Source organism: Canis lupus, chromosome 29 (assembly GCF_048164855.1).
Source record: "Canis lupus baileyi chromosome 29, mCanLup2.hap1, whole genome shotgun sequence".
In the NCBI taxonomy this organism is placed as follows: domain Eukaryota; kingdom Metazoa; phylum Chordata; class Mammalia; order Carnivora; family Canidae; genus Canis; species Canis lupus.
Genome location: NC_132866.1, coordinates 5934572 through 5958992, shown reverse-complemented (window position 1 = coordinate 5958992; position 24421 = coordinate 5934572). Strand labels below are relative to the sequence as shown.

General features: G+C 45.1%; 1 protein-coding gene across 1 annotated transcript in view; it reads right to left on the bottom strand.

Moving 5' to 3' along the window:
• ADAM12 (ADAM metallopeptidase domain 12) overlaps nt 1-24421 on the bottom strand; it is a 329912-nt gene that overhangs the window by 115543 nt on the left and 189948 nt on the right. The window contains exon 4 of the mRNA XM_072804906.1: nt 9375-9453. Within this exon, the coding sequence (XP_072661007.1) occupies nt 9375-9453 (79 nt within the window). The remainder of the gene's footprint in view (nt 1-9374; nt 9454-24421) is intronic.

Genomic DNA, 24421 nt, shown 5'->3' with positions numbered 1-24421 from the left:
CCCTCGTATGGAACATCAAGCCCCACATACCATGTGTTTGCTTGTGGTAGTGCAGTCAAGCAAAGGAAAAAGTGATTTTGCAGCCCCGTGCGTCTCTCTGGCTGGGCCACATTACGCTCAGCCTTGAATGCGGGACAGGATCGCTGAGCAATAAGTCACCACGCCCATACTCCCAGGGCTATCTTTTGCTCTCAGCTCTAACAAGAACCATGTCTGGTTAAACGACTATAAAGGACGAACCTCAAGGGCCATTCACATCATTTCGCTGGGCTGGAATTCTGCATCAGGGAACACATGCTTAAGAAATCATGTTCACGTTCCTCGGGACCTCCCAGCAAACTGGGCCTGGAAACAGGATGTCTGCAAGAATGAGAGCGCTAGATGGATCCTGAGTGGAGAGTCTTGGAATCCGAGACGTGGAGTCTCAGTTTTTAATCTGTAAAATGGGAGTGACACTTACTGCCCAGGGTTTTAGGGATCCAATAAACATTTCACAAGGAAACAGTCTCTGAAAAGGCACCGTCAGAGATCTTGAATGTGAAAATAGGTATTGTAAGCCCGCTGTGCCATAAACTCAACTTTCCTCCGCGCTGAACCCTAGCTCTGTGTATTTTTGCTGAATGCATGAATGTGTGTGAGAGCAATGGACACAGTGGAGAGGAGGGGGCTGATTTTCTTACAGTCCTGCATGGGTTCCAAACCCCCAGCTGCAAATCTGCTTGCATGTTGTGTGGGACTTTGTTGAACTGTGAAAACGAGCAGGAGTGGCCTGTTGGCAGCCAGGTCGGAAGAGCGGAGGGGCCAGTTGCCATTTCACGGGGACGCCTGTACCTGAAGAACTCTGCTCAGCACTGCGCATCACCCCCTCTCCTGGCCGCGGCCCACATTCTCATCCTGCTCTTATGATATAGAGGGACTTCCAAAGGAACATACGGTCCAGGGTGGCTATGAGTTGTTGTGGGCAGTGGTACCGCTGGCTCGCTTTCCTAAAGGCCTGACTGTGTGCCAGGTTCAGTGTCTGAGTCATGTTCACATTCATGGCCGGTTAAGTGCTTCAGCTGGGCTTTGAACCTGGGCAGTCTGCCTCCCTGGCTTGTGATCCTAACCTTACACACGCTGCCTCCAGACGGAAGGCCTCACTCACAGCCTTCCTCTCTGACAACTTTGGAAAAAGAAAGTCGCTCAAACCTGGGGTTCCTCTGGGAACTTGTTCCAGATTCCACATGGATTTGGCGCTTCTGTTGTTTGGCTCCTAGAGTATCGTTGCAATGGGCCCGTCATGTCGTCTGTAGTCAGACTGTGCTCACAGAGACTGTGTCCTCCTCCCTTCTGTGAACGGCCACAAAGCACTGGACCCTTACTGATCTCCATTCAGTTGGGCCTCAGAGCGATGCACTTAGTGAATTCCCAGAGGGCTGTTGGGCCTTTTCTCTCCCATGTCCCAGGACTGCAGTTCCACAGGACATCCTCTGCTCTCTCCCAGAAGCATCTGCTGGGTGTCTCCTTTCAAACGAATGCTAGTCCATTCCCTAATCCACCTTGCTACAGTTTTCTAGACTAATTCCATTACCACAGCCAGGAACACCTAACAGAGAGCCTTCTGTGTTCTGTTCCAAATGAATCAGGCAGGATCACAGTGGCCAGGAGCTCCAATTTTAGAGTCTGACTACATGGTCTTGAATTCTTATCAGCTCTGGGGTTGATCTAGTTACTTAACTCTGCTAGGTTTCAGATTCCTTATCTGGCTGTAAAAATAGCAAACACTGATTTATTGGGAGGATCAAACAACAAAACGTCTATGCCTTGCATATCCCTGGTGCTCACTTAATGCTAGCAGGCGTCATAGTGAGCACTCAGTATATGTTTGTTGTCGAGTGAGCATCTGAATGAATGAGTGATGCACACATGAAGAAGGAGGTATATCACCTCTGAGGAATGTGCATGCTGGTCTAAGAAGTCTGGACTCGATGGAGGGGGCATTGGGGAACCTACTGATGATGATCGAGGAGGATCAAAGTAAGTGCAACAGGAACTGGCACAAAGAGAAAGATGTTCTGGAAGGACAGGACTGCTGAGCCAGGAAGAGGGGCTGGATTGAACCCAGGGGATACAGGAAATGGAGAGATAAGGTCAGATGGCTGTGACGTCTTGTGGTGGAAGGCAGGGCCTGCGCTGGGAGCAGAAGGGTCCATGGACAAGGAAAGTGTGGAAGACGCAGTGGGGCAGGGTCACCATGGGATATCGTCAGTGCCCCAGTGGGTGGAAAAGCAGAACAGCCACGTGGGGAGAGTGGATGGATTGGATGGGTGTAGAGTACAGTGAAGGCAGGGAAATTAAATCCATTTTAAAGTATTTCTCAAGAGTCTGATAACAAGCCTTTGCTCACACCTGCTACACTTAATGAATGGCCTGCGACTTCCCTCCTACATCCAGAGTCATCTTTTCATACATTTCATGCTAACTGTTGAGGGGTGAGGTTGACTCCCTAAGATCCACTTGCCCTGAAATGTTTAGTCCAAGCCAACTGCAGAGATTCAACTCCTTTTATTTATTTTTTTCAGAAAGGGAGAGAGAGAGTTGGTGAGGGAGAAGGGCAGAGAAAGAGAGAGAGAGAAAATCTCAAGCAGACTCTGTGCTGACCATGGAGCCTGATGTTGGGCTCGATCCCATACCCCTGAGTTCATGACCAGAGCTGAAATCTTAACCTACTGGGCCACCCAGATTTCCCTCTTTTTTTGATAGAAAACATTTGCCATGGAAATGGATGGGATGTCACCCAAACAATACTTTCAACAATCAAAATATTGGATTCCACATCTGCCTGATGGTTAGCCTCACTTAACACTGACTGGTCTCCTATTGGTATCCTCCCAACGAATGTCTTATTAAGTTTTCCCAAGAGAAACACATACAACAAATGGAACCTTTTTGGGAGTGGCTCACGCATCTAGGGTCAGACATTTCCCTTCTCCATCCCCATGGCCCAGGCCTCAGCAGCCATGTCCCCTCTGCTGGGCTTTAGGCTTTTCCACAAGAGCCAGCTGCCTCATCTTGCCGAGTCCCTACTCTTGCTGTCTCTGTTTACCGCTTTGTGTGGTAGCCAGTGGGTCTTTCAAAGCCTATACTGGTCATGACACCCCCCAGAGTTGAGACCCTTATGGCTTCCCAATGCTCCTCCACAACAACCAAATGCATCACCATGACCTCCAAGGCCTACACGTTCTGGCCCCTGACAACTCTTAAACACTTCCCTGCCTACAAGTAAAGCTCAGCATCAGCCTGGAATGTCCGTCTCTCACCCGTCCCGAGTCGTATCTCAACCTTTGGATCTCAGGTCACGCGCTCCTTCCTCCATGAAGATGTCCATGATCCCTTAGACCAGATGAGGCCCCTCAACCTTTCCTTCAGCACACTTATCACAGATTTTTATTAGGTTTGAGATACTTGGAAAAATGTCAATCTCCTCCCTCTAGCCCCATCGCCTAATCTATATTCAATGCCTGCTGTCCCCTCAGTGGTGGCCATAGTGTCTGGCCACGTGCAGGTGCTCAGTTAGTGCACGTCCAACAGATGAGTGTGCATTTCCACCCATCCAGCCCTGACAACCCTCGGGAGGCATTCTGGAGCGTTACTCTGGCCTTTCCCCGAGTTGTCTTCTGGGATGCAAATAGCACAATGTCATGTGCATCGTCTCCCACAGGCCTTATTAAAAGTAACAATATAAAACATAATCTTCCCTCAGATGTGGCCGGCAGAGGATAAAACCACAAATATTTCAGCCTGTCAGGACAATGGAGAGATAAAAGACAAGCGATTAATTCCAAAATTAATATCAGCCACTACGCGGCATGTCAACCAGCTTACGCTGATGGTTGAGAGATGAAATTTTAAAAAAGAGGGTACTACAGCCAAAAGTGGTTCTTATTTTTTCATAATCTTAAATGGAGGAAAATTCATAGTGTGCTGACTTTAGGGGGTAAGAAGATGAGTCAGCACATTTCTTTTTTTGTTCTCCAGCCTGATTCAATAAAAACAAAACCCCAAAAGCTGCGTCTGTCTCCTCACCACGAAAGATAATACGAGGTCACAGACTCTCCTCAAGGGGGTTTCTGCTGGGAGGACCAGCTGTCGGGGGCTGTGGGTTCTCTTTAGTGGGGAAGACTGTTCACTCCTTATCTTTACAGTAACACGGCTGATGGCTCAGGAAGGGGACAAAGTAGATGCTGGAATACAAGACAGGTCTTCCTCTTTCTAATATGTGCTTGCTGTTTCTGGAGGTTTTGGACGGTGGTGGGGGGGAGTTAATTACCTTCAAAACAAGGGGCTTCTGGTATATTCTGTTAGAAGATACAACTTTGGCCGAGGTGGGACTGAGGCATCCTGCCATTTCCAACCTTCATCTCTACTGCTCGGTTCTTGCTAGCCAAGCCGTGGGGCTCATCCCAGGGAGGCTGGGGATGCAGGGCACTGTTGCTGAGAAGAGTCCATGCAGGGAGTGGGCAAGGCTTAGCCCCCACTGACTGAGGGAGGACGGCAAGGCTAGACTCATGGCCTTTCCCAGCATGGGCTCTCCCCGCCCAATGAGCAGGGACTGGGGCTTTCAGGCCTGCTGGCTCCCACCCCCTTCTCCCTATAAAGGACACTTCCATGCAGAGGAACGATGGAAGAGAAGGGATGGAGCAGACATCTGCCTGTCTGTACTGTGACTTTGTAGAAAAATGAGAAGAAAGAAAAACATAATCCCCCCACCCATCACAGAAAATAGAAAAATACAGAGTTTCCCCCCCTCAGAGACGGACACTGTTAGCATTCTGGCACGTGGCCTTCCAGCTAGTCTCATAGACATCTACCTTTGTAGCCTACAGACCGCACCATCCGAGCCCCTAACAGACCTGCAGCTGTCAGGTCCTCGTTTAACCTAGTCTTCTATCTCTTCTTCTTTCTTATTTGTCTTCCCAAATGAGAAAAAAAGGACAAAAATTGCCTAAGAAAAGGAAAACTAGAAAGGGAGATTGAAACCAAAAACATAAAACAAGTAAAATAATTTTGGGACCATATCTTACACATTCTGGGTGTGTCCGTGTTAGACACTCACCCCTCCTATACAACGGGTAAGTGGAGGACTCAAGAATTTATATGCTTAAGAGTGTATTTTATTCATCCTATATCCTCCCAGGCTAACAGTGTTGGCACACAGAAGGTGGTTAATAAATGTCTCTGGAGTGCATGAGTAAATGAATGAATGGAGGGGCACCTGGGTGGCTCAGTGGTTGAGCATCTGCCTTCGGCTCAGGGCATGGTCCTGGGATCGAGTCCCACATCAGGCTCCCCTGCAGGGAGCCTGCTTCTCCCTCTGCCTGTGTCTCTGCCTCTCTCTATGTCTCTCAAATAAATAAATAAAATCTTAAAAAAAAAAAAAAAGAATGAATGGATTCTCGGTGGCATCAACCAAGATGCTGCAGTGGCTACATGAATCAGTATTGGAAGGTTTAGTCTATGCAGTGTGATATTTGGGGACAGAAGGGAGATATGAGAAATATTTCCCACCTGTAAGAGCTCTTTTAATCTACATAATAAATAGTATAGATTATATTTGAAGAAATATATCAATTATAATAATACTTTTCATCTACAGATATTAATACATTAAATTATATTATCCGATACACTGATGTTGAACTATCTTCACATTCCTCAGGTAAGTACAATTTGGTCACAAAGTATTTTTAAAAATCTGTGCTGGATATGATCTGCAAATATTTTATTTAGGATTTTTGCAACTATGTTTATAACTGAAACTAGTCTATAATATTCATGTTGTGGATGCTCTTTTTCTGAGTTTTGTAGTTCCTCTCTCCTCCTTTAGAAAATTAAAAAAAAAAATCTCAAGAATTATTTGGTCTTTACAGATTTGGTAAAAGTTACCTGGTAAAATATTTGGGTTTGATGTCATTTGAGGGGGGGAGATTACAAAAATACTACTTTTTATTTAATTTCTTTATATGGTTATATTTACATTTTTGTTTTATCTTGAACAGTGTTAAGGATTTCCCTTTTTTTTTTTTAAGGAAATGGTTATTAATGTTGATAGCATTCCTGTAATTCTCAAAATCTCCGAATGACAATAGTTATGTCCATCTTTTTGCTTGTAATACTGTTCCCTGGGAATTCTTCGTTCTTGATTAGATTTGTATTTTATTCATTTTATTAATATTTTCAAAGAATCATCTTCTGGCTTAATTGAATCTCTCAATTATTTTGGTCTTCCTTTTCATTAATTTCTGCTCATCTTTTAAAGTTTTCATTTCTGAGAGCGGTATATTTAAATCTCCCTCTCTGGTTGTGGATTTGTCAGTTTATTTTAATTCTTTTGATTATTGCTTCACATGTTTTGAGGCTATTTTACTGGGACACATACGTTCAGTTACTTTACCATCCTTTTGAATTGCTCCTTTTCTCATCAAGTAATCAACCCCGTTATCCATAATAATGTTTTTTTTGCCTTAAGATCTAGCTGGTCTGATATGAATGCTATGACAGCAGCTTTCTTTGGGTTAATATTTGTCTACTACACATTTTCTACTCCTTTCACAACCATTTTGTATGTTGAGTGTGAAGCTTGTAAAAATTATGTAGCTGGATTTTAAATTTTAAGCAGATAATCTGTTTTTACTTTAACAAACAGATTCAATCTATTTACATATAATTAGAATAATATGTTGACTCATTTTTATGTAATTATTTTGTGTTTTATATTTACTCTGCCTTTCAAATCCTTTTCCTTCTTTCCTGGCCTCTGCTGAGCTGATACATTGTTTTTGTTCACTATCTATTATTTGGAATTATACATTTTGCTTTTCTGTTCTTTTAAGAGTTATACTTAAATTTGCAAGATAGTTATCAAAATCTATAACCTGCATCTCTGTTATTTTCAAGTATGATACAAGTTCTTAAACTGTTTTAAATCTTCTCTTTGCTTGCCTTGTCTTAAAACATCCAAATTTAGTCATTATTTTTGTAATCATTACTTTAAATAGCTTACTTAGATTTATTCACATGCAATTATTTGGCTTACTCTTGCCTCTAACATCCTACCCTTGTCTCTTATGTTCCATTTCTTTCTTAGTACAAGAGTCTTTGGTAGATACTCTCTGTTAAAAGTGGAGAGGAGTAAATTCTCGTTTTTGTGTGTAAATGTATTTTATTATTATTTTTGTAATTTCCCCTTGACTCTATGAAATTTTAATTTTGGAGTTGCCGATAAGAAGTCTGTTGTTGGTTTTGCACAAATGTCTCTTTTCTCTCAGGTGGTTTTACGACCCATCTTTGGTGGTCTGCAGTTTTACTACAAGCCATCCTCGACAGAATTTATTTGCACTCTTCCTGCTTGTGATGCATGTCTTTCTTCAATTCTGGGACATTCTCATTACACTGTTTAAACATTCACTCTGGAATTTTTCTTTTTTTAAAAAAATAGATTTATTTATTTTAGAAAGAAAGTGCACAAGTGGGGAAGGAGGAGGAGGAGGAGGAGGGAGGGAGGGAGGGAGGGAGGGAGAGAGAGAGAGAGAGAGAGAGAGAGAGAGAATCTCAAGCAGACACCGTGCTGAACATGGAGCCCAACATGGGGCTCAATCTCATGACCCTGAGATCACAGCCTGAGCTGAAATCAAGAGGCAGACGCTCAACTGACTGAGCCCTTTCACTCTGGAATTTCTATTAGGCCTATTCTGTTCTCTTTAAAATATTTACGATTTTCTCTGATTTTTCTATTAGCTTGCATTTCCAGAGGGGCCGATACTCTTGTTACTCTTGTCTACAGATGCTCACTTACAGTGGCTTTTCTCACTGTGTTTTGTAATTTTGATTTTGATCATCATTATTTGTTTTTTGCCATGGGCAACTCATGTGATCCGGGTTGTAGAAATATTTCCATAGAACTATTTTGGGTTGGCTTCAGCCCAGGGGACCCAGGATTGCTGATTTGAGACCAATCAAGCTATGACTGGTCCCAATATATTTTTGAGGTCAATATATTGACTGGAAATTGCATTTCTATGCAGGTTTTAGAAATTTAAATACCAGTCCACCCCCCTGCAAACATACTTATAAGGTTGGCTGGGGTTTCAATTTCTCTATTTTTTTTTTATGAGATCTTTCTTCAATACAGGATCTTTTAAGGCAATTCCTTTTGTTGTCCCTTCTCTGGACTAGGGTTTTTTTCATACATTTTTTTTCACAGAGGAAGCAGCTCTCTGGAGGCCCAGTTCTTGTGGGACTCTCAGTTGTAGGTGCCCATTTCTCTTGTCCCAAAACCCAAGTGCCAGGTAGCTCTTTGTGGTCCCATGACCCCAACTCACCAGCCTACTGCTCTGGGCTTACATCCCCTCTTTGTTTCTGCCTCCAGGGATTCCCTGGACTCTTTTAAGCTTGACCAGGCTGGAATATCAATGCCAGGTCATTCCACAAGATTGCTATGAGTCCGAAGGTATCAGTCTATGCTTGCCACATGCCAAACATGTGATGAAGAAAACAAGCGTTGGCATAGTTCAGAGAAGGGAGAAATCCCTGCAGACAATCAAAGTTGCTTGATGATACTTCGACTGCAAATGTAAAGTCTTTTTCTAAGCTTATTCTTTTTAAGACAAATATCCATAGCTTTTTTTTTTTTTAAGTAATTTTCTTAGTCCTGAGAGGGCAGTACCTCTCTTTAATCACACACAGGCTGAGCACAGAGAGTACCCAGTAAGTACTTGTTAAAGGATCAAATAAAATTAGCATCTTGTCCATGTTATATATAAAACTTCAAACACCAGGAAAGCTAAAAGGCAATAAATGCTGTATTATAATAACAACCATGATACAGAACCATCTTATTTATGGTGGATTTATCTTTTATATAAATAAATGGCTTATGCATTTATTTATGGTGGATACACTTACAATAGGTAGGTTACATTTCCAATAGGTGGGATACATTTATAGGTTATGCAGAGTCAGTTTTCCTTCAAATTTCTTCAAGTTACTTGGAGGGTAACACAGCTAAGTTCAGCCTTGGGATGACCGCTTTCCAAGCCATCTTGAACTTTGGCAAGGTTTTCTAGCAAGGATTTGCCTAACTGAGCATCCCCTAGTTATTGGAAGGTGATTTCAAGGTCAGCTGGATCTCCAAGGACTGTCCTGGTGTGAAGCTGGCCAAGGCCAAGTTTTCCTGGAGTTCTAATGCAATGCCCAAATCCTGAGTGATGCACAGGCTCTTCATGGGATCTGAGTGAAGAACCTTGGGTGTGTGACTTTGCTAGGATAAAATGGCTGCAAAGTTTAAGCACAGATTTGATAGCACGGTAACATGGTGGTCTTGCAGTGGGACTTACCGTGTAATTTCGAGTGAAGGATATATCAGTACCATCTTGCAGATAATGAGTTTCTGTGAAACTGCTAGCAATGAGACCTCTGTGGAAAAATACAAACAACACAGAAAGATGAGTGTAGAGTTGTATTGATATGTTGCTTGTGAGTTTCTAGGCCATGGGGCAGCCAGCATTTGACCCATCCTTATTTTACAGATGACCCAGTGAGGCTCCCAAATGACCTTCCTCTGCTCAGGAAGGAGACAGGAGGAGACCTAGATGACGGGATTCAGACGTGTGTGCTTTGAACAATAGCTCCCACAGTACGTGCAGAGCCCTCCAGCACACTCTCTGGTGTGCGCACACTCACATACATACATGTGCACGTGCATGCTAGAGCATGCACACAAGCACACGCTCTTCTACAAATCGCATGTACAGGTTTCCAGGTTGGGAGAATCACCTGCCTGGCAGTCACCAGGCTCTGCCATCTAGAATCAATGGCTAAGCCACCTGCTGGGAAAATAATTCTGGGTTCACTGCATCGCTCCTGCTGGTACTTGTTCAGGGGAGAGAAATAGCTGTCATTATGAAAATGTCAAAGAAGAGTTTAGAACAACAATGAAATGTTAAAAGCAGTGCTACAGGTGGTAAGGAAAAATGATTTCGGACACACTGAAGTATTGAATTTCTATGATAAATTGAAAGGGGGAGAAAAAGTCCTATTTATCCCAACTAAAATTGTATGTGGTCTACTAGATCTTCACTGACGATAGTAAAAGCACAAGTTTCTTAAGGTTTTAAATTATTTTGCAGTTTCTTTTGTAATATGCGCTATTTTATTCTTTTCAACAGAGCTATGACAAATGTTTCCTGTGTACCTACTATGTCCTAGATGTGGTGCCAGCTGGTGAGATACAAAGATAAATAAGGATATGGTGGCCTGGTGCGGTGACAGGGGAAACACCGCTCAGCATGGGCAAGGCTGCCACAGAGGTAGGAACAGTCTTACTGGGGGAACGGAATAAGGCAGGTGGGATACTGTGGAAGGGGAAGGCTATACACAGGGAACCTGCAGATGGAGCAGCAGATGGCCAGGCAAGAGAGGGGGTAGGAGGAGGGAATTCCAGGCAGAGGATGGCAAGGCCAGGAGGCCTAAAGTCTGAAATCTGGGAAGCCACGTTGGTGCAAGATGGGGAAGGGCCCTCCGACATGGAGCCTGGTTGTATCTGCCTCGGCAATGAGGAGTTGAGGATTGTTTTACATACTGAGCTTTGCAGGAGGTGCAGCACCTGCCAGTATGGCTGTCAACCTGCCCATCCGCCGCCCCTTCGGAGAATGAGCTTCACGCAGTTGGTCATGTTGGGGTCACTCCACTTCCAGACCAGAGATGAACCTGGGACCCAAGCGAGCCCATCACAAATCTCTACCACAGCATGCTGTGAGCTGGGGCTTCCAGGGAAGAAGTCTTGCCTCTTTGTTCTCAAAGCTCCAAAAATACACTCAGTAGGGCTTCCCTCAGCCTGGTCCCTTGCTTTACGAGGATGCTGCCCAGGGGACCGTGGCCACCACTCGGCTCTGACAGAGGGGAGTAAGGCGGAGACTTTCCAGGTGTGTTGGAGACCTGCTTTGCCCCCTTCCCTTTTCCCAATAAACCCCCCTCCTTTGCTTCAGTTGGCTAGAGTTAGGTTTGGCAACCAGGGCGCTGACAAACAGGGAAGAGACAGCAGTGGGAAGTTCTGGATGTAACAGATTAGGAACATCTTCCTTACAGTCCATCTCTCTTGCTTCTCTCCCAGCCATGTCCAGAGCTGAAAGCAATCTCCCTGGTTTACATGGATTCCGATATATTTAGGATATGCCTGACTTAAGTCAGTTAGACCCTCACAGTGGTCTGACTTGTGCTCTACTTACCAGCGGGTGTTGGAGAAGCGTGTGCCAAAAATGCAAAACAGACCATCTCTCACACTCACAGATAAAGGGCCATGGATCCTCCTGTGTGCCCCCCACCCCTTCACTCTGCTCAGGAATACACAGATTGTGCTGGGGGAGGTTACGTCCCTGTTCCTTTTGGTCTCAGATCCCCATTTCCTAAGTGTCCCTCTCACGAGCTGTCAGAGGAACCTCTGGACAGGCTCAGGGCCAGGGAGACCGCAACCCTGCTGGGATGGGCAGGGGCGGGTGGGGGTGTGTGTGGGAGGATGGTGACCTTGGGGAGGGGCAGTGACTGGGGAGACCAAGGAGATGGGGACAGAACACGTCAATGAATCTTTCCAGAGGGTGGCTCTGAAGGGAAGCAGAGAGATGGGGTGTGGGGTCAAAGGGCAGGGTCATGTAAAGGGATGGGCTGGAGGAATGGGGATGCAGAGGGGGCAGGGCACAGCTGCAGGGGAAGGAGGCACAGAGCACAGGGGCCATTGAGGAGGGGCCAGGAGCTAGGGCCTGCAGGAGGTGAGGCCTGCAACAGCCTCAGTCTCCTGGTGAAGGAGCGGCTTTGGTCAGCTCCATGATCACAGATTGAGGAGATAAAGAAACACTTAAGAGAATTCAGTTATATTATAATTACTTACATTATTTGCTGTTTGCTCATAATTTTATTATTTTACTTATATCTTGTTAATACTTTAGTAATTCCACTCCTGACAATACTAAATTCTTCCTTTGAATGAACCTAATACATAGAGTTGTATTATACGCAGGAATTTGTGGAGATAAAATTTCTAACAGAGATAGCTTTTATATGCTGTAATTTACAAACAGATATCACTTAAAGGCTTTCTAACTGGAAGCTAGTTTGGATGGCTGTCCAAGGAGAAGACACGCTTCACGTGTGAGTGACATGGAAAATCTGCCAGGAAAGCCAGGAACGGGAGAACATGAGCTTTGGTAGACGACAGTCAGCAAGCTTGTGGACAAGAGGAATTTTGGGGTATACCAGCAGGAAGATTACTCGTAGGGTTTCAGAATGTGGCTCTGTACAAAGACCCATGAATACTTCTGCCTTTAAAAACCTTTAAAAACCTACTGCTTTATTGTACTATTAGGTATTTACCCAGAGGACATGAACATCGTGATTTGAAGGGGCACCTGCACCCCAATGATTATAGCAGCAATGTCCACAATTGCCAAACTATGGAAAGAGCCCAGATGTCCACGCACAGATGAAAGGATAAAGGAGATGTGGTGTCTGTATACAGTGGAATATTACGCAACCATCAAAAGGAATGAAGTCTTGCCATTTGCAACAACGTGGATGGAGCCAGAGGGTATCAAGCTGAGCAAAATAAGTCAGAGAAAGACAACCATTTGATTCCACTTGTACATGGAATTCAAGAAACAAAACAGATGAACGTAGGGGAATGGAAGGAAAAATAAAATAAGATGAAATCAGAGAGGGAGACAAACCGTAAGGGACACTGAACTCTAGGAAACAAACTGAAGGTCACTGGGGGGGGGGGATGGGACAACTGGGGGGTGGGCACAAAGGAGGGCACGGGATGGGATGAGCATGGGGTGTCACAGGCAACTGGTGAATCACTAAACTGTACTCCTGAAACTTACTGTATTATGTTAACTAAATTGAATTTGAATAAAGAATTAAAAAATACCTCTACTTCTTTTCTGTGTTATCCTAACATCACTTAAACAGAAATATCTCAGTCATACTCTGAGCTCTAGAGAGTTCTTCAGCATCACTGTAGTTTCCTTTGTCGAAAGAGGGGGAGGCTGGCCGCTGAGTAACGCCTGAGCGTGTCCCCTAAGCTAAGACACTGGTGACACTCCATTTTGAGTTTTTCTCCTAGAATCTGGGAAAGAAATGGCCCTGAGTGCAGGCCCAGGGATGGCGCTGTGGGTGTTAACCTTCTCAAAGGGAGGGAGGCACACAGTCAGAACAGACACTCTGGCTCTGTGGGCAGGGCCAGGAACCCAGAGCTCAGGGACGCCAGACCTGCTCCTGCCTGAGTTTCCCGTGACCTCTGGGGACCCTCTGAACGTTCAAGCCATGGGTCTGTGCTTCCACACGGGGCCCCAGGGCCTGGGTGTCAACGGGCCACACGTTGCACAAGAGGACCCACGTCGCTCTCTGTGCTGGATCTCCTCTCTGTGCTGCACAGTCCACCTCACGTTTGCCTCAGGCTGTGAGGAGCTGAGGGCAGTGATGGATCTGTCCAGATCCCACTTTGGGGTCATGCACCCCCCAGCTCCAAGCCCTGAATGCCTTCCCTCTGTGCTTGGAATGAATTCCCCATGCCTTCCACGCTCTCCCAGGTGCTCACAACCCTACCCTCCCAACACACCGTGACTGCTTGCCTGTGACTCAGTCTACCCCAGCCAACACTGCCTCCTGGCATGTTCTCGAACATTTCACAACCTATCTATCCCACTTGGAACCTTTGCATTTGCCCTGTCCTGGGCCCAGAACATCCTCCTCATGGTTTTTCATGGAGCTGGCTCCTTTTCATCTTTCAGGTATTAGTTTAAATATCTTTGCAGAGGGGCCTTCCCTGATCATCTTACCGGAAGTGGCCTCCAACACCACCACTCCCCACATCATAGAACCCCTTTGGTTTCCTTGTCTGTGTCCCCCTAAGATTATAAGCCCCAGAAGAGGGCTTTTTTGCTCATCACTGCGGCCCCATGCTCAGTCCAGGCCCTGTGCCAAGCCCCTGATATACATCTCATTTAATCCTGATTGTGCCTAGTATCTGGCTCTTTGGGTTAGAGTCCATTTTTTTTTGTCCCAATCTAAACAAGGAAACTGAGATACAGGGAGGTTAAGTGACCCACCCAGGGTCACATCATCTGTGGTGACGTTTGAGTGGCTTTGGGGCAGAACTTGCACTCTTAACCACTCTATGGCACCATCTAACAGCAGGTGCTTTGCTAAGTGCTGGACAAAAATGTGTCAAGTAGAATAACAGATGGACAAATGGGTGGATGGGTGGGTGGACGGGTGAAGGAGTGAGTTTCAGGAGGATGCTGTAGGCATAGTCTTTTTGGCTTGGGCTATCCCCTCCCAACCCAGGTGACCTGTGTCTTGTGTCTTTCTTAGGAACCATGATTTGCTGAGAAGCCACAGCTGAAACTGCGAATGTGGTTGATTGAGGCTTTCTGAGATATGTGTCTAATTTAAAAGGGCTAGAAGTCAAAGGTCCCTTGAGAAAACAGAGAGGCAGGTGGACAATGGCCATATTGGAAATGTGATAGCAATGGGCCCATTTCCTTTAGATTTCCCCAAGGAGAAAATCCAATTAGATGGATCCTCTGTGTCAGCAAATGAAAATAGAAGGTGAATGCATAATTTCATGAGAACGTCACGTCCCTTTTCTCTGCTTATTAGATGAGCTGATCTAACACAGAATTCTGTTGTTCTCTTCACCAGAAAATAAAATGCCCGAGAGTTGATTTTGCTACTTTCCATACGTTTTCCTATTATAAGTGACACCTCAATGTTCTCTCATTTAATATGTATTGTGCTGGACATTGGGAATAAGACACCCCACAAACTCATCATATCTGGTGAAGGACAGACCCAAGGAGTGATGAGAGCTCCATGATAGAGATGTGCCCAAAGCATTGGGGGAGTTCAAGGAAAGGTTTCTAACCCAGATGCCAGCCTGGGGGAGGTGGTACCCAAGTGAGTCACTGAAGATGGGAAGAAGAAATAAAGTTGAGAGGGGGTAGTGAGGTGGGAAATGGAGAGGGATGAGGAAAAGAATATTCTAGATAGGGGTAACCACATCCTCAAAGGCACAGGAAGAGCAAGCTAGTGGAGATGGGCACGGGAAATGTGGAGCTAGGCGGAGTTCCACTTGTTGGAATGTAAAATATGAAGTAGGAAGACACACTGTTGCTCAAATAGGTAGGCTGGGGACTAATCCTACAAGTTGCAAGTGTTGCTGCCTTATTCTGTGTGATAGGGAGCCATTAAACATGGCAGTGACCTGAGCAGACATAAGCTTTGGAGCTAAGGCCACTCTGACCGCCATGTAGATAAGACTTCTGGGGAAAGAAACAGGGGCACCTGGGTGGCTCAGTTGGTTAACCATCTGACTCTTGATTTCAGCTCAGGTCTTGATCTCGGGGTTGTGAGTTAAAGTCCCACACTGAGCTCCACCCTGGGCATGGGAGGAAAGGAAAAAGAAGGAAACAAAGGGCAGCAGGAAGCTGCTGTGAGCCTCCAAACAAACGGCCAGAGCAAGATATGAGCCTTCAGGCTGGGAAATTCAGACAAGGGCACAGAATTGGGAACCTCAGTTAACAACTGAGATGGGTAGTAGTTCATACAGGAGGGAAAGGAGATGGTGAGATCTGCTTGGTCATGTTGAGCGTCAAGTACCTGGCAGACATGCTCTTGGATGTCCAGCAGACCACTGACTCCCTGAGTCTACGGTTTAGGGAGAGGCTTGGAGTGAAGACAGAGATGGAGACACTCAGACAGCACCTGCTTTCTTTACAGGGGAACAGAGAAAAACTTGTCCTTTCCAGTCGAGCACTGTATTTTCTGATTTCCAAGTCTTTGGGTACACCTGGCTGGAAATGATCATTTATGATCTACATTAAGGCACTGCAGTGTAGATAACATTTTTCCTTATAAAATTTCTCACATTTCTGAAATGATTTGTGTATTGAAATAAAAAACAATTACCCCCAAATTGCCTTTTTTAATATTGAAATGATCCCACTCTAAATTTACTGTTATATAATGTAGTTATATAGTTGGAATGAGATGGATTTCATCACAATGACATATTTTATTCCCCAGAGCATAGGAGAGCAGTATGAAACACCTACTTATTTTTTCTTCTGGGATCCCTTTCTCTGCCCTCCCTCCATTAATGCTTCTCCTGTGTCTGCCAGGCTCTGTGACAGGACTTTCCTTGCTCTACCTTGTTTCTTGGTGACTTGTCTTCTCCCACATTGGGTTGAGCTAAGGGGCAGAACCTGTATCCCCAAGCCAACATAAAGCCTAGCACACAGGAAGCGCTTCATAAATAAACGATGACAAACGCAGAATCATCAGTAGAGAAAAGCAACCCCATTTGGACAGAATGTGCTCAAACTAATTGGATCAATTAAAAATAAAAGAAATACGGCTCCAAACTGTGGTCACCAATCCTGGAGGGGCTCGGAGGTAGGGGCTGGTCACATTCACTCCCTTGTTATTTCAAGAATTCTAAATGTTGTCAGGTCGTCAAGACCAACCTTGACAACTTGTCACCAATTTCAATTTCAGAACTGCTTAAATGAGGGGAAAGAAGGCTAAGAGATTGGCATCAATTATTTAGAATATGGAAAACTCATTGATGACATGTCAACTTTTTCCTATTATTTCTTTGAAGACTATACATATGGTTTAAGGATTTAATTATTCTGCGCAGCATATTCATGCAAAAGCATCGCAAGACAGCTCTTGTTTGTCAATTATACCAGCAGGCACCACAGATACTCTTTGCAATTAAATCACACACACACTTGTGATCTCTCTAGCAAACCCATTTGGTATTCGAAGCATCCAACCCAGTTTTCTGCTGAAGATTTACTTCGCTACAAGTTATTATTCCCCAAATTACCAAATCGTTCATATATAAATTTGGGTAATGGTTTTCTTTATAAGAATTTGGAAATATAGCTCTGAATACATTCATATGAGGGATAAAGCATCTGGAGCTTCAATAAAACATAACACATAATAAAAACCATAATTAAAAATCATAATCAGGATTTTCCCAGTTACTAAAATGAATATCCATTATTGAAAATGATCTATTCCTCAAGCAGAGCGAAATAAATACTGAGAAAATATCGCGAGGAAACCCAATATGTACCCAGACTGGATGCTTCATACCCTGAAAGAACTCCTGGTTTTCAGTGAAAACTTTGCACTGGCTGCCGTCATGGGACTCCTCAGGCTTATATAATTGGCTCTTCTGGACTCTTTCATGGCAAGATCAGACAACTGAATAATTCTCTATAAAGACGGTGCAGTGAGGTATGAAATAAGAGAAGGAAAATGAAAAGTAAGAAGAAGAATCCAAGACCTGGCATTTTCTGTGTCTCGGCTTTGCTTGAACTTCCTCAGAGCCTAGTCCTTGCAAATAGTTATGCTTTCTGTTCTCCTTTAGGGAAAGTCATCCTGGTAAACAACTGATGCTCTGGCTTCTTGATTTGGGGAGTGAAAGCAAAGCCCCATCACCATGACCATTTATGACTTGTCGTCTTCACCAGCACTGCCATCTCCCTGCTGATGTTTGTTTACAGAATGTCAGGCCCTGGGACACCTGCTTTTCAAGTGCACTTTCGAACCCTGTGGTGTAGGGACAGTTACTATTTGCCTGGCAGGGAAGAGGGAAACACACAGAGAGGTCAGGGGACTTGTCCAAGGCCACACAGCCAAACCAGTGGAGACTGAACTTGGCTCTGTTTGACCTAGAGTCCACCTCATCCTAATCACTGGTTGGCACTGCCTCGCCAGGAAGAAACGTCAGCACGTGGTTCTTAAAGTTTGAAAAATTAGTGGCAAATCATATTGTATCTTTTCCTGAAATAATTTTTTCCACACTGCAAAATGGGGCTTGTGCTGTCTCTCATAGCACTCCATCCAATTTAGCTACAAAATTCAAATTATTCTTGGTTATGATTTTGGTATTTGGGCTCCTAACTATTTAGAACCGTACAACTGAAAGAACAATGAAGCATTTATATTCTATTTTCTTTTGTTATTCTCTATTTGCTAAAATACTCAAGATGATTAAACAACTTCCCCCCACCGCCAGAATAAAAAAAAAAAATCCCTTTCCCCAGCTCTTTCTCATTTAGTTTCACTAACTATAATAGATAAAACTGTTGAGACAGCACTTTAGCAACTGTAGGGGACAATTATGTTCCCTGCAAAATAATTTCTTAATGTACTGCTTCCATTTTGCCACAAATACATAGAATTTTGGATTAAATCATGGGGCATTTATACCGAAATATGTTATTACCATCACTTGGGGCTCTTCAGATGACGCCATCCATCCACAGGGTGAATGGATTACATGTGCCACCAGGGACAGTTATAGACTCGGTAGAGATCTGGGTAAAAACAGTGGGGCCTTGGTGCTAAGCATTATCTGAAACCAGTTGAGTAGGTTTGGCCCCAGCAGCAAAGCCAACCCTTACTCATGTTCTAACTGCCCATCGTGCCCTGTAATGCAAGTGGTATCTATGGCCACAGCTCACAGCGTACCCATGTGCTCTACAACGTGGCAGGACATGTTCTAACTAGTGGCTCTTTAAATCTTAACGGTGACTATTTCATAAATGTAGAAACTGAGGCTCAGAGGTGTTCAGAAATTTGTCCAAGGTCACAGAGGGTGGCAACAGAGTGAGGTTGTTGGATGCTATCACACCTTACACCCAGCCTCATGACCAGCCTCTGGTCATCACCTGTATGTGGAAAAACATGCATGCTTCCATACTCCCCAGCCCAATGAATTCCTGGTTGATTATTTTAAGGAACATAGGACCAGATGGAACAACTGAATTCGGTGCACAAGGGGATGAAAGCCAAGGGGAAGTGCCTCTAAGTGAGTGATGTGAGGGTTGGGGTGGGTCTTCCTTATTCACTTTGGAGGCCCCATCTCCTGTCCAGTTTCTGGCTCCCAGTCAATATTTGCAGGATGCCTTGGCTAATATATTTTCAGGTAATATAAATTCTGACAAGAAGACAAATCCACCTTCAAAATATATCATTGGCAGCAGTGCAGCAATGGTGGTCAATGGCAAACCTGGTTCCACCTCTTTCTTCTTTGTGACGTTGGGCATAAAACTTGACCTTTGTTGTATTAGAGCTTCCTCATCTAACGTGGGGATAACAGGACCTACTTTGTAAAGTTCTTGTGAAAATTATACATGTTAAATGCTTGTACACACACCTGGCCCAGATTATGTGCTCAATAAATGTGAGCAATTATTAGGATCATTAAACCCGTCAGCTTCTGTCCCAAGCACCCCCATCTCCTGGTTCCAAGTCATCATCTCTCTGGCCTGCCTTCTGTGACAGCCTCCACGTCAGACTCCTGTTTTCACTCTTGTTCCATCGCCATCCATTTTCCACACAACAGCCAGAGTTGTGTGGAAATCAGATCGTGTCATCCTTCCACTGAACACCCTCCACTCCCTTCGCACAGAGCCCAGAGTGCAATTAAAATCCTGGAGTGAGGATGGACCCCACCTCCCTGTCCACAGGCCCAGCTCACCTCACTAAGGCTCTGGAGACTTCCTTTGGTTTCTCAAGGCCTCCACCCTTCTCATCTGGGTCTGGAACATTCTTCCCTCTTTCTCTGTCTGGCCAGCTAATAGTAACCCTTACCCTAAATGACATTTTCTGGAGCAGCCTTCTCTGCCTGTCCCTTTCCACATCTGGTACGTCTCGTAGCCACTCTGGCAGTGACCTGGCCTGTTCCTATAGCGCTCACTGCCCTTTATTGCTTATTTGCTTGATGATTTGTTTGAGGCTCTGCATCCTCCATGAGAGTAGGGGCTCATCTGTCTGAATCCCTCTGTATCTTCAGCCCTTGGATTAGGGCCTGCAATCTGATAGGTATTCAATAAACATTTTTGGAAGGAACATAATGAACAGAATGAGAAAAATACATCAAAGGCACTCATAGACAATCCAGTCACTACTGATTTTATTGCTCTTTTAGGGTATGAGGCATTGTTTCCCACTCCGAAAAATAAACCTATCACCACCACCACCACCACCACCACCACCACCACCACCACCACCAAAACCACACAAAATCTGATAGATAAAAGATACTCAAAGGTTCTATCATAGAGCAGATCTGGCCTTTTGTTCATACCGTGGAGCAAATACACTGCTTTTCCTTTTCAATCTTCAAAGAGCGGTTTCTCAATGTTTAGCATGAAGAAAGTCTGGCCAAATTTGGAACCACCAAAGCCAAACACCTTTTAATCCTTGGGTGTAGAGCTTTAAATGAAAAATGAAATGAGTCTGGTACGTATGGACCTTACCCACCCCAGCTGGAGTCTGAGAGGCTGCTGGTGTGAACGGGCATTTCCACGGAGCCCAAGGCTGGGAGTCCGGCCACACTGCAGGTCTGATGACCCGGTAAGCTGTTCCACAGAAAGCTGGATGCGGCTCAGCCTGATTTCTTCACCCACACTGCTCGATGAAGAACTTTTATTAATTGGTGCTCTGAGGCTAAAGAGGGGGTTTTCTTGGCCCCAGAGGAAGCCAGCCAGCCAGCTCCCAGGCAGACTTGCAGACTGGCCAGCTGGGCTCTCTTAAAAACTGACCTACATTGAACCAAAAATCACAGAATGTGTGTTAGATCAAATTTGTTCCCTTCTGCTTACTCAAAGACAGTTCTGCTCTGCAAATTTCCATCCCGTCACTGCCAAGAGATAGATGCCAGGAGTGACCTATGGCAGGGGAATAGGACCCTAGCTTTCTCAAGTTTTCTCCACCAGCCACTGAACTACTCAAACCTCTTGCTCACACTACCAAGCCATGGGCTGAGGTTCTGGAATGTATGTCTTGCTCCTCTTTTTTTTTTTTTTTTTTTCTTTTCTTTTTCTCAAAAGGCCTACTGGCTGTGAACCCGGGTGTTCGGAGCCACGGTCAGTGAAAGCACACCCTTGTTCCCGTGATGGCCCACTGCTGTTGCCCGCTCACGTCCCTGAGGCTGAGTCACAGAGATCCCAAAAAAGCCACAGATTTCTGCCAGCACCAACAGGCACCAATGTCTGTGAGAGATCCGGTGGAGAAGAACGGACCTCTGGGGCAACGAAGGGCTGTAAAATGTAAAATCATAAAATGAAACCATAAGTCCCATCTGAATTCTGGTTGCTGTGCTCTTCATAGGAAGTATTGTTTTCCATTTTTTTTTCTTTTTAAAAGAAAACACAATAAGAAGTCCTTGTAATACCTAAGGTGAGTATTTCTGACTCCCAGTAGCTTTTCTCTCAATACTTACCTGATCAGCAATGAGGCTTTTTCTTTTCTTTTCTTTTCTTTTTTTAAATATCTGAAAGGGCTTTGCATTTTGACCTAATGCTTTCAGGAACCTCCAGGGAAGAACCAAAGAGCAGACACCAGTGACAATGGGCCATTGATGGATTTTTCTCTAGGATAAAAGCCAAACCAATCAATAGTCCCACAGCTGGGCCTTTGAACGACTTGCCTCCTCCACATGGGCTCTCCAGGGGTAAAGAAGCACTTTTCATGGTGCCTTACTTCCTTATTCAGTTCCAGCCCCCAGGTTTAAGAAGAGTTTGGCTAATTCTAACAGCTGATTTTCCATGAGTACTTGAGTGGGTTTAGTCAGGACATGGCTGGGAATACTGGTTACTGCCATCATCCTCAGGGCAGGGCAATAGGAACCCTACCTTGTTGATTTTGTTCACTAACACAGTACACGGCAAACTCTCACCCTAGGTCACGACAAACAGAGGTCTTTAATAAGCATCACAAACAAAAATGGAAAAACTCGTTGAAAGGGGGGCTGGGTTGGTTCATATCTGATTGAAGCAGTGACTCCCTATATTTATGAAAACTTTGGAGCTCATCCGCCATCAGCATTCCCAGGGTATGACTTGCTTGGTGCTCTTTTAAAAAGTTGCTGGCATCACAGCTGTGACAATGCTCACAGTGCTCAGCTAAGGCAGCTTCACCCACCTCCCCCTCCCCCCGATGTAACTTCTGTAACCTCTAAGTCTCCAAGCCATCCTGGGTACACGGCAAAAACGGATACCTACTGCATGCACCCGACCTAGACCATTACCTCACTTCTCTGGACGGAGTTTGGGCAGAAAAAAAAGACAAACACACTTCCAACATTTCTGGCTGCCCAACCGTGGATCTGTTTCTCAGATGACAATACTGTGGTTTCTTAAGAAAGAAAGAAAGAAAAAAGGAAGAAAGAAAGAGAAAAAGAGAGAGAGAAAGAAAGAAAGAAAGAAAGAAAGAAAGAAAGAGAAAGAAAAGAAAGAAGGAAGGAAGGAAGGAAGGAAAGAAAGAAAGAAAGAAAGAAAGAAAGAAGAAAGAAAGAAAGAAAGAAAGAAAGAAAGAAAGAAAGAAAGAAAGAAAGAAAGAAAGAAAGAAAGAAAGAAAGAAAGAAAGAAAGAAAGAAAGAAAGAAAGAAAGAAAGAAAGAAAGAAAGAAAGACTGACTTCCATAAAGAACCCAGCAACCAGAATTCAGATGGGATTTATGGTTTCATTTTTACACAACCATCTTGCACGCAAACTTGGGGATTGGGGTGACATCATATGTGCTACTAAACTCATATTCTAAAAACATGCTCCAGAAAGGAGTTCTTCATTAAAAGCTGAAATCTTTCCATGTGTCTGGGGAAAGAAACAGCTAACTATATCGAGGAGGAGGAAGACACAACTTAATGATTAAAAAATGTAATTTACAGTGGTCTGCTTCAGTAATCTTTCCTACATAGTTTCATAGAAAAAATACCATAATCACCTACAAGCTTATTGAATTAATCAACACTTCTTGGGGGTCACAAAACAACAATGTACCCTATATGTCAGAAGGCTGTAGAGACGGATCAGACTAGAAAATGTGCAAAATGTCAAGTCGGGGCTCTTTACTTTTCCCCGTGAGGGGTGGGCGTTTCCAGGGGGAACCAGTCCCATCTCCGCGGGCTCCCTGCGGGGTCACTGTTTGGCCCAGGACATGTGAATCTGGACTGGTTGTATCTGTACCAGTCCCAGGGAATTATTATTCATTTTGCTGGGTGTGACAGTGGCACTGTGGTCTCATAAGGAAATTCCACATTATCCCAGAAACGCATATTGATGTGCGGAGGGGAAATGACATGGTATCTGGTGTCGGCTTAAAATGACCTCTGAGAATGGGGGCGGACAGAAGGAACAGGTGTGGCCACGTGTTGAAATGGAATGACTCTGGGTCATGGTGGGGGAGGGCAGGGCAGGCGGCAGGTGTCTCAAGCTCGGCTCTGTTGACAGGTGGCACCAGGTAACTGAGGTGGAGGCTGTCCTGTGCCTGGAGGATGTTTGGCAGCCCCTGTGGCCTCCACAGGCCAGTACGGGGGGATCCCCAGCTGTGATGGGCAAATTGCCTCCAGCCACACTGTCCCCCGTCCCTTGGGGGTGGGACACCCTTGAGAACCACTGGGATGTGGGAGGATTAATATACTCTTTTCTCTCCTCTAGAATACGGTTAGAAGGTTTCAGAATAAAAGGGTTTTAAAGTTAATGGAGGAACAAAAGTGTGAACAATCATGATGCCGGTGAGTCTCTGGGGCCGTTGGGAGGACATTCCTGAGAAATGTGGGTCTGGGGGCCCAGACACAAGGGGAATTTCCGACTCTGGTCCTGGGCCACAGCCTCAGAACACACGAGGGGCGTGGACCCATCTTAGGCCTGGGAGTCACCCCTGGGGGGGCCTGGGCCCAGGAAGGTACGTTTCGAAAAAGCAGCATTTGTCCATTATGTTCTATTCCCTTTGCTTTATCCTTTGTGCTGGCCTTTGCTCGCTGGGCCTCACGATCTCCCTCCTCACTGCCCCCCCCCCCCCGAGTTTTGTTCTAGACCATGTGAGGGTAAGTCACGCACATCAACGCCTCACTCCTCCGTGCCTTGGGGTGTATTTCCCATGAGCACGCGTGTCCCCCGCGTGATAGCGGCACGGATGTGGGGGGGCCCGGCCTCCTCTTGCGCTCACATCCTCACGTCCACAGTGGACTCCGCGGTGCTCTTCGCGACCTCGCTCCTCCTCCAGGGTGGGATCCAGTCTGGGATCAGGTATTGCTCTGGGCAGTCGGGTCCCTTTGCCTCTTTTTATTAGCACTTTGGAGAAATAATTCAGCTGCCCTGGGGTTTACCCAGTGAGAGTGGGAGTTGGAGCACGTTCGCAGAGTCTGCAGCCATCCACCACGAGCTGGCCTCAGGGCGTTTTCGGTCTCCCTTTGCTCTTGACCCTGTACTCGTCACCCTTAGCCTCCTCGGGCTGAGAACATTTCTACCGCTTTTCTTTGACTTTTATGATGTTTAACAGAATGTTCCTTGCGTGGGGTTGG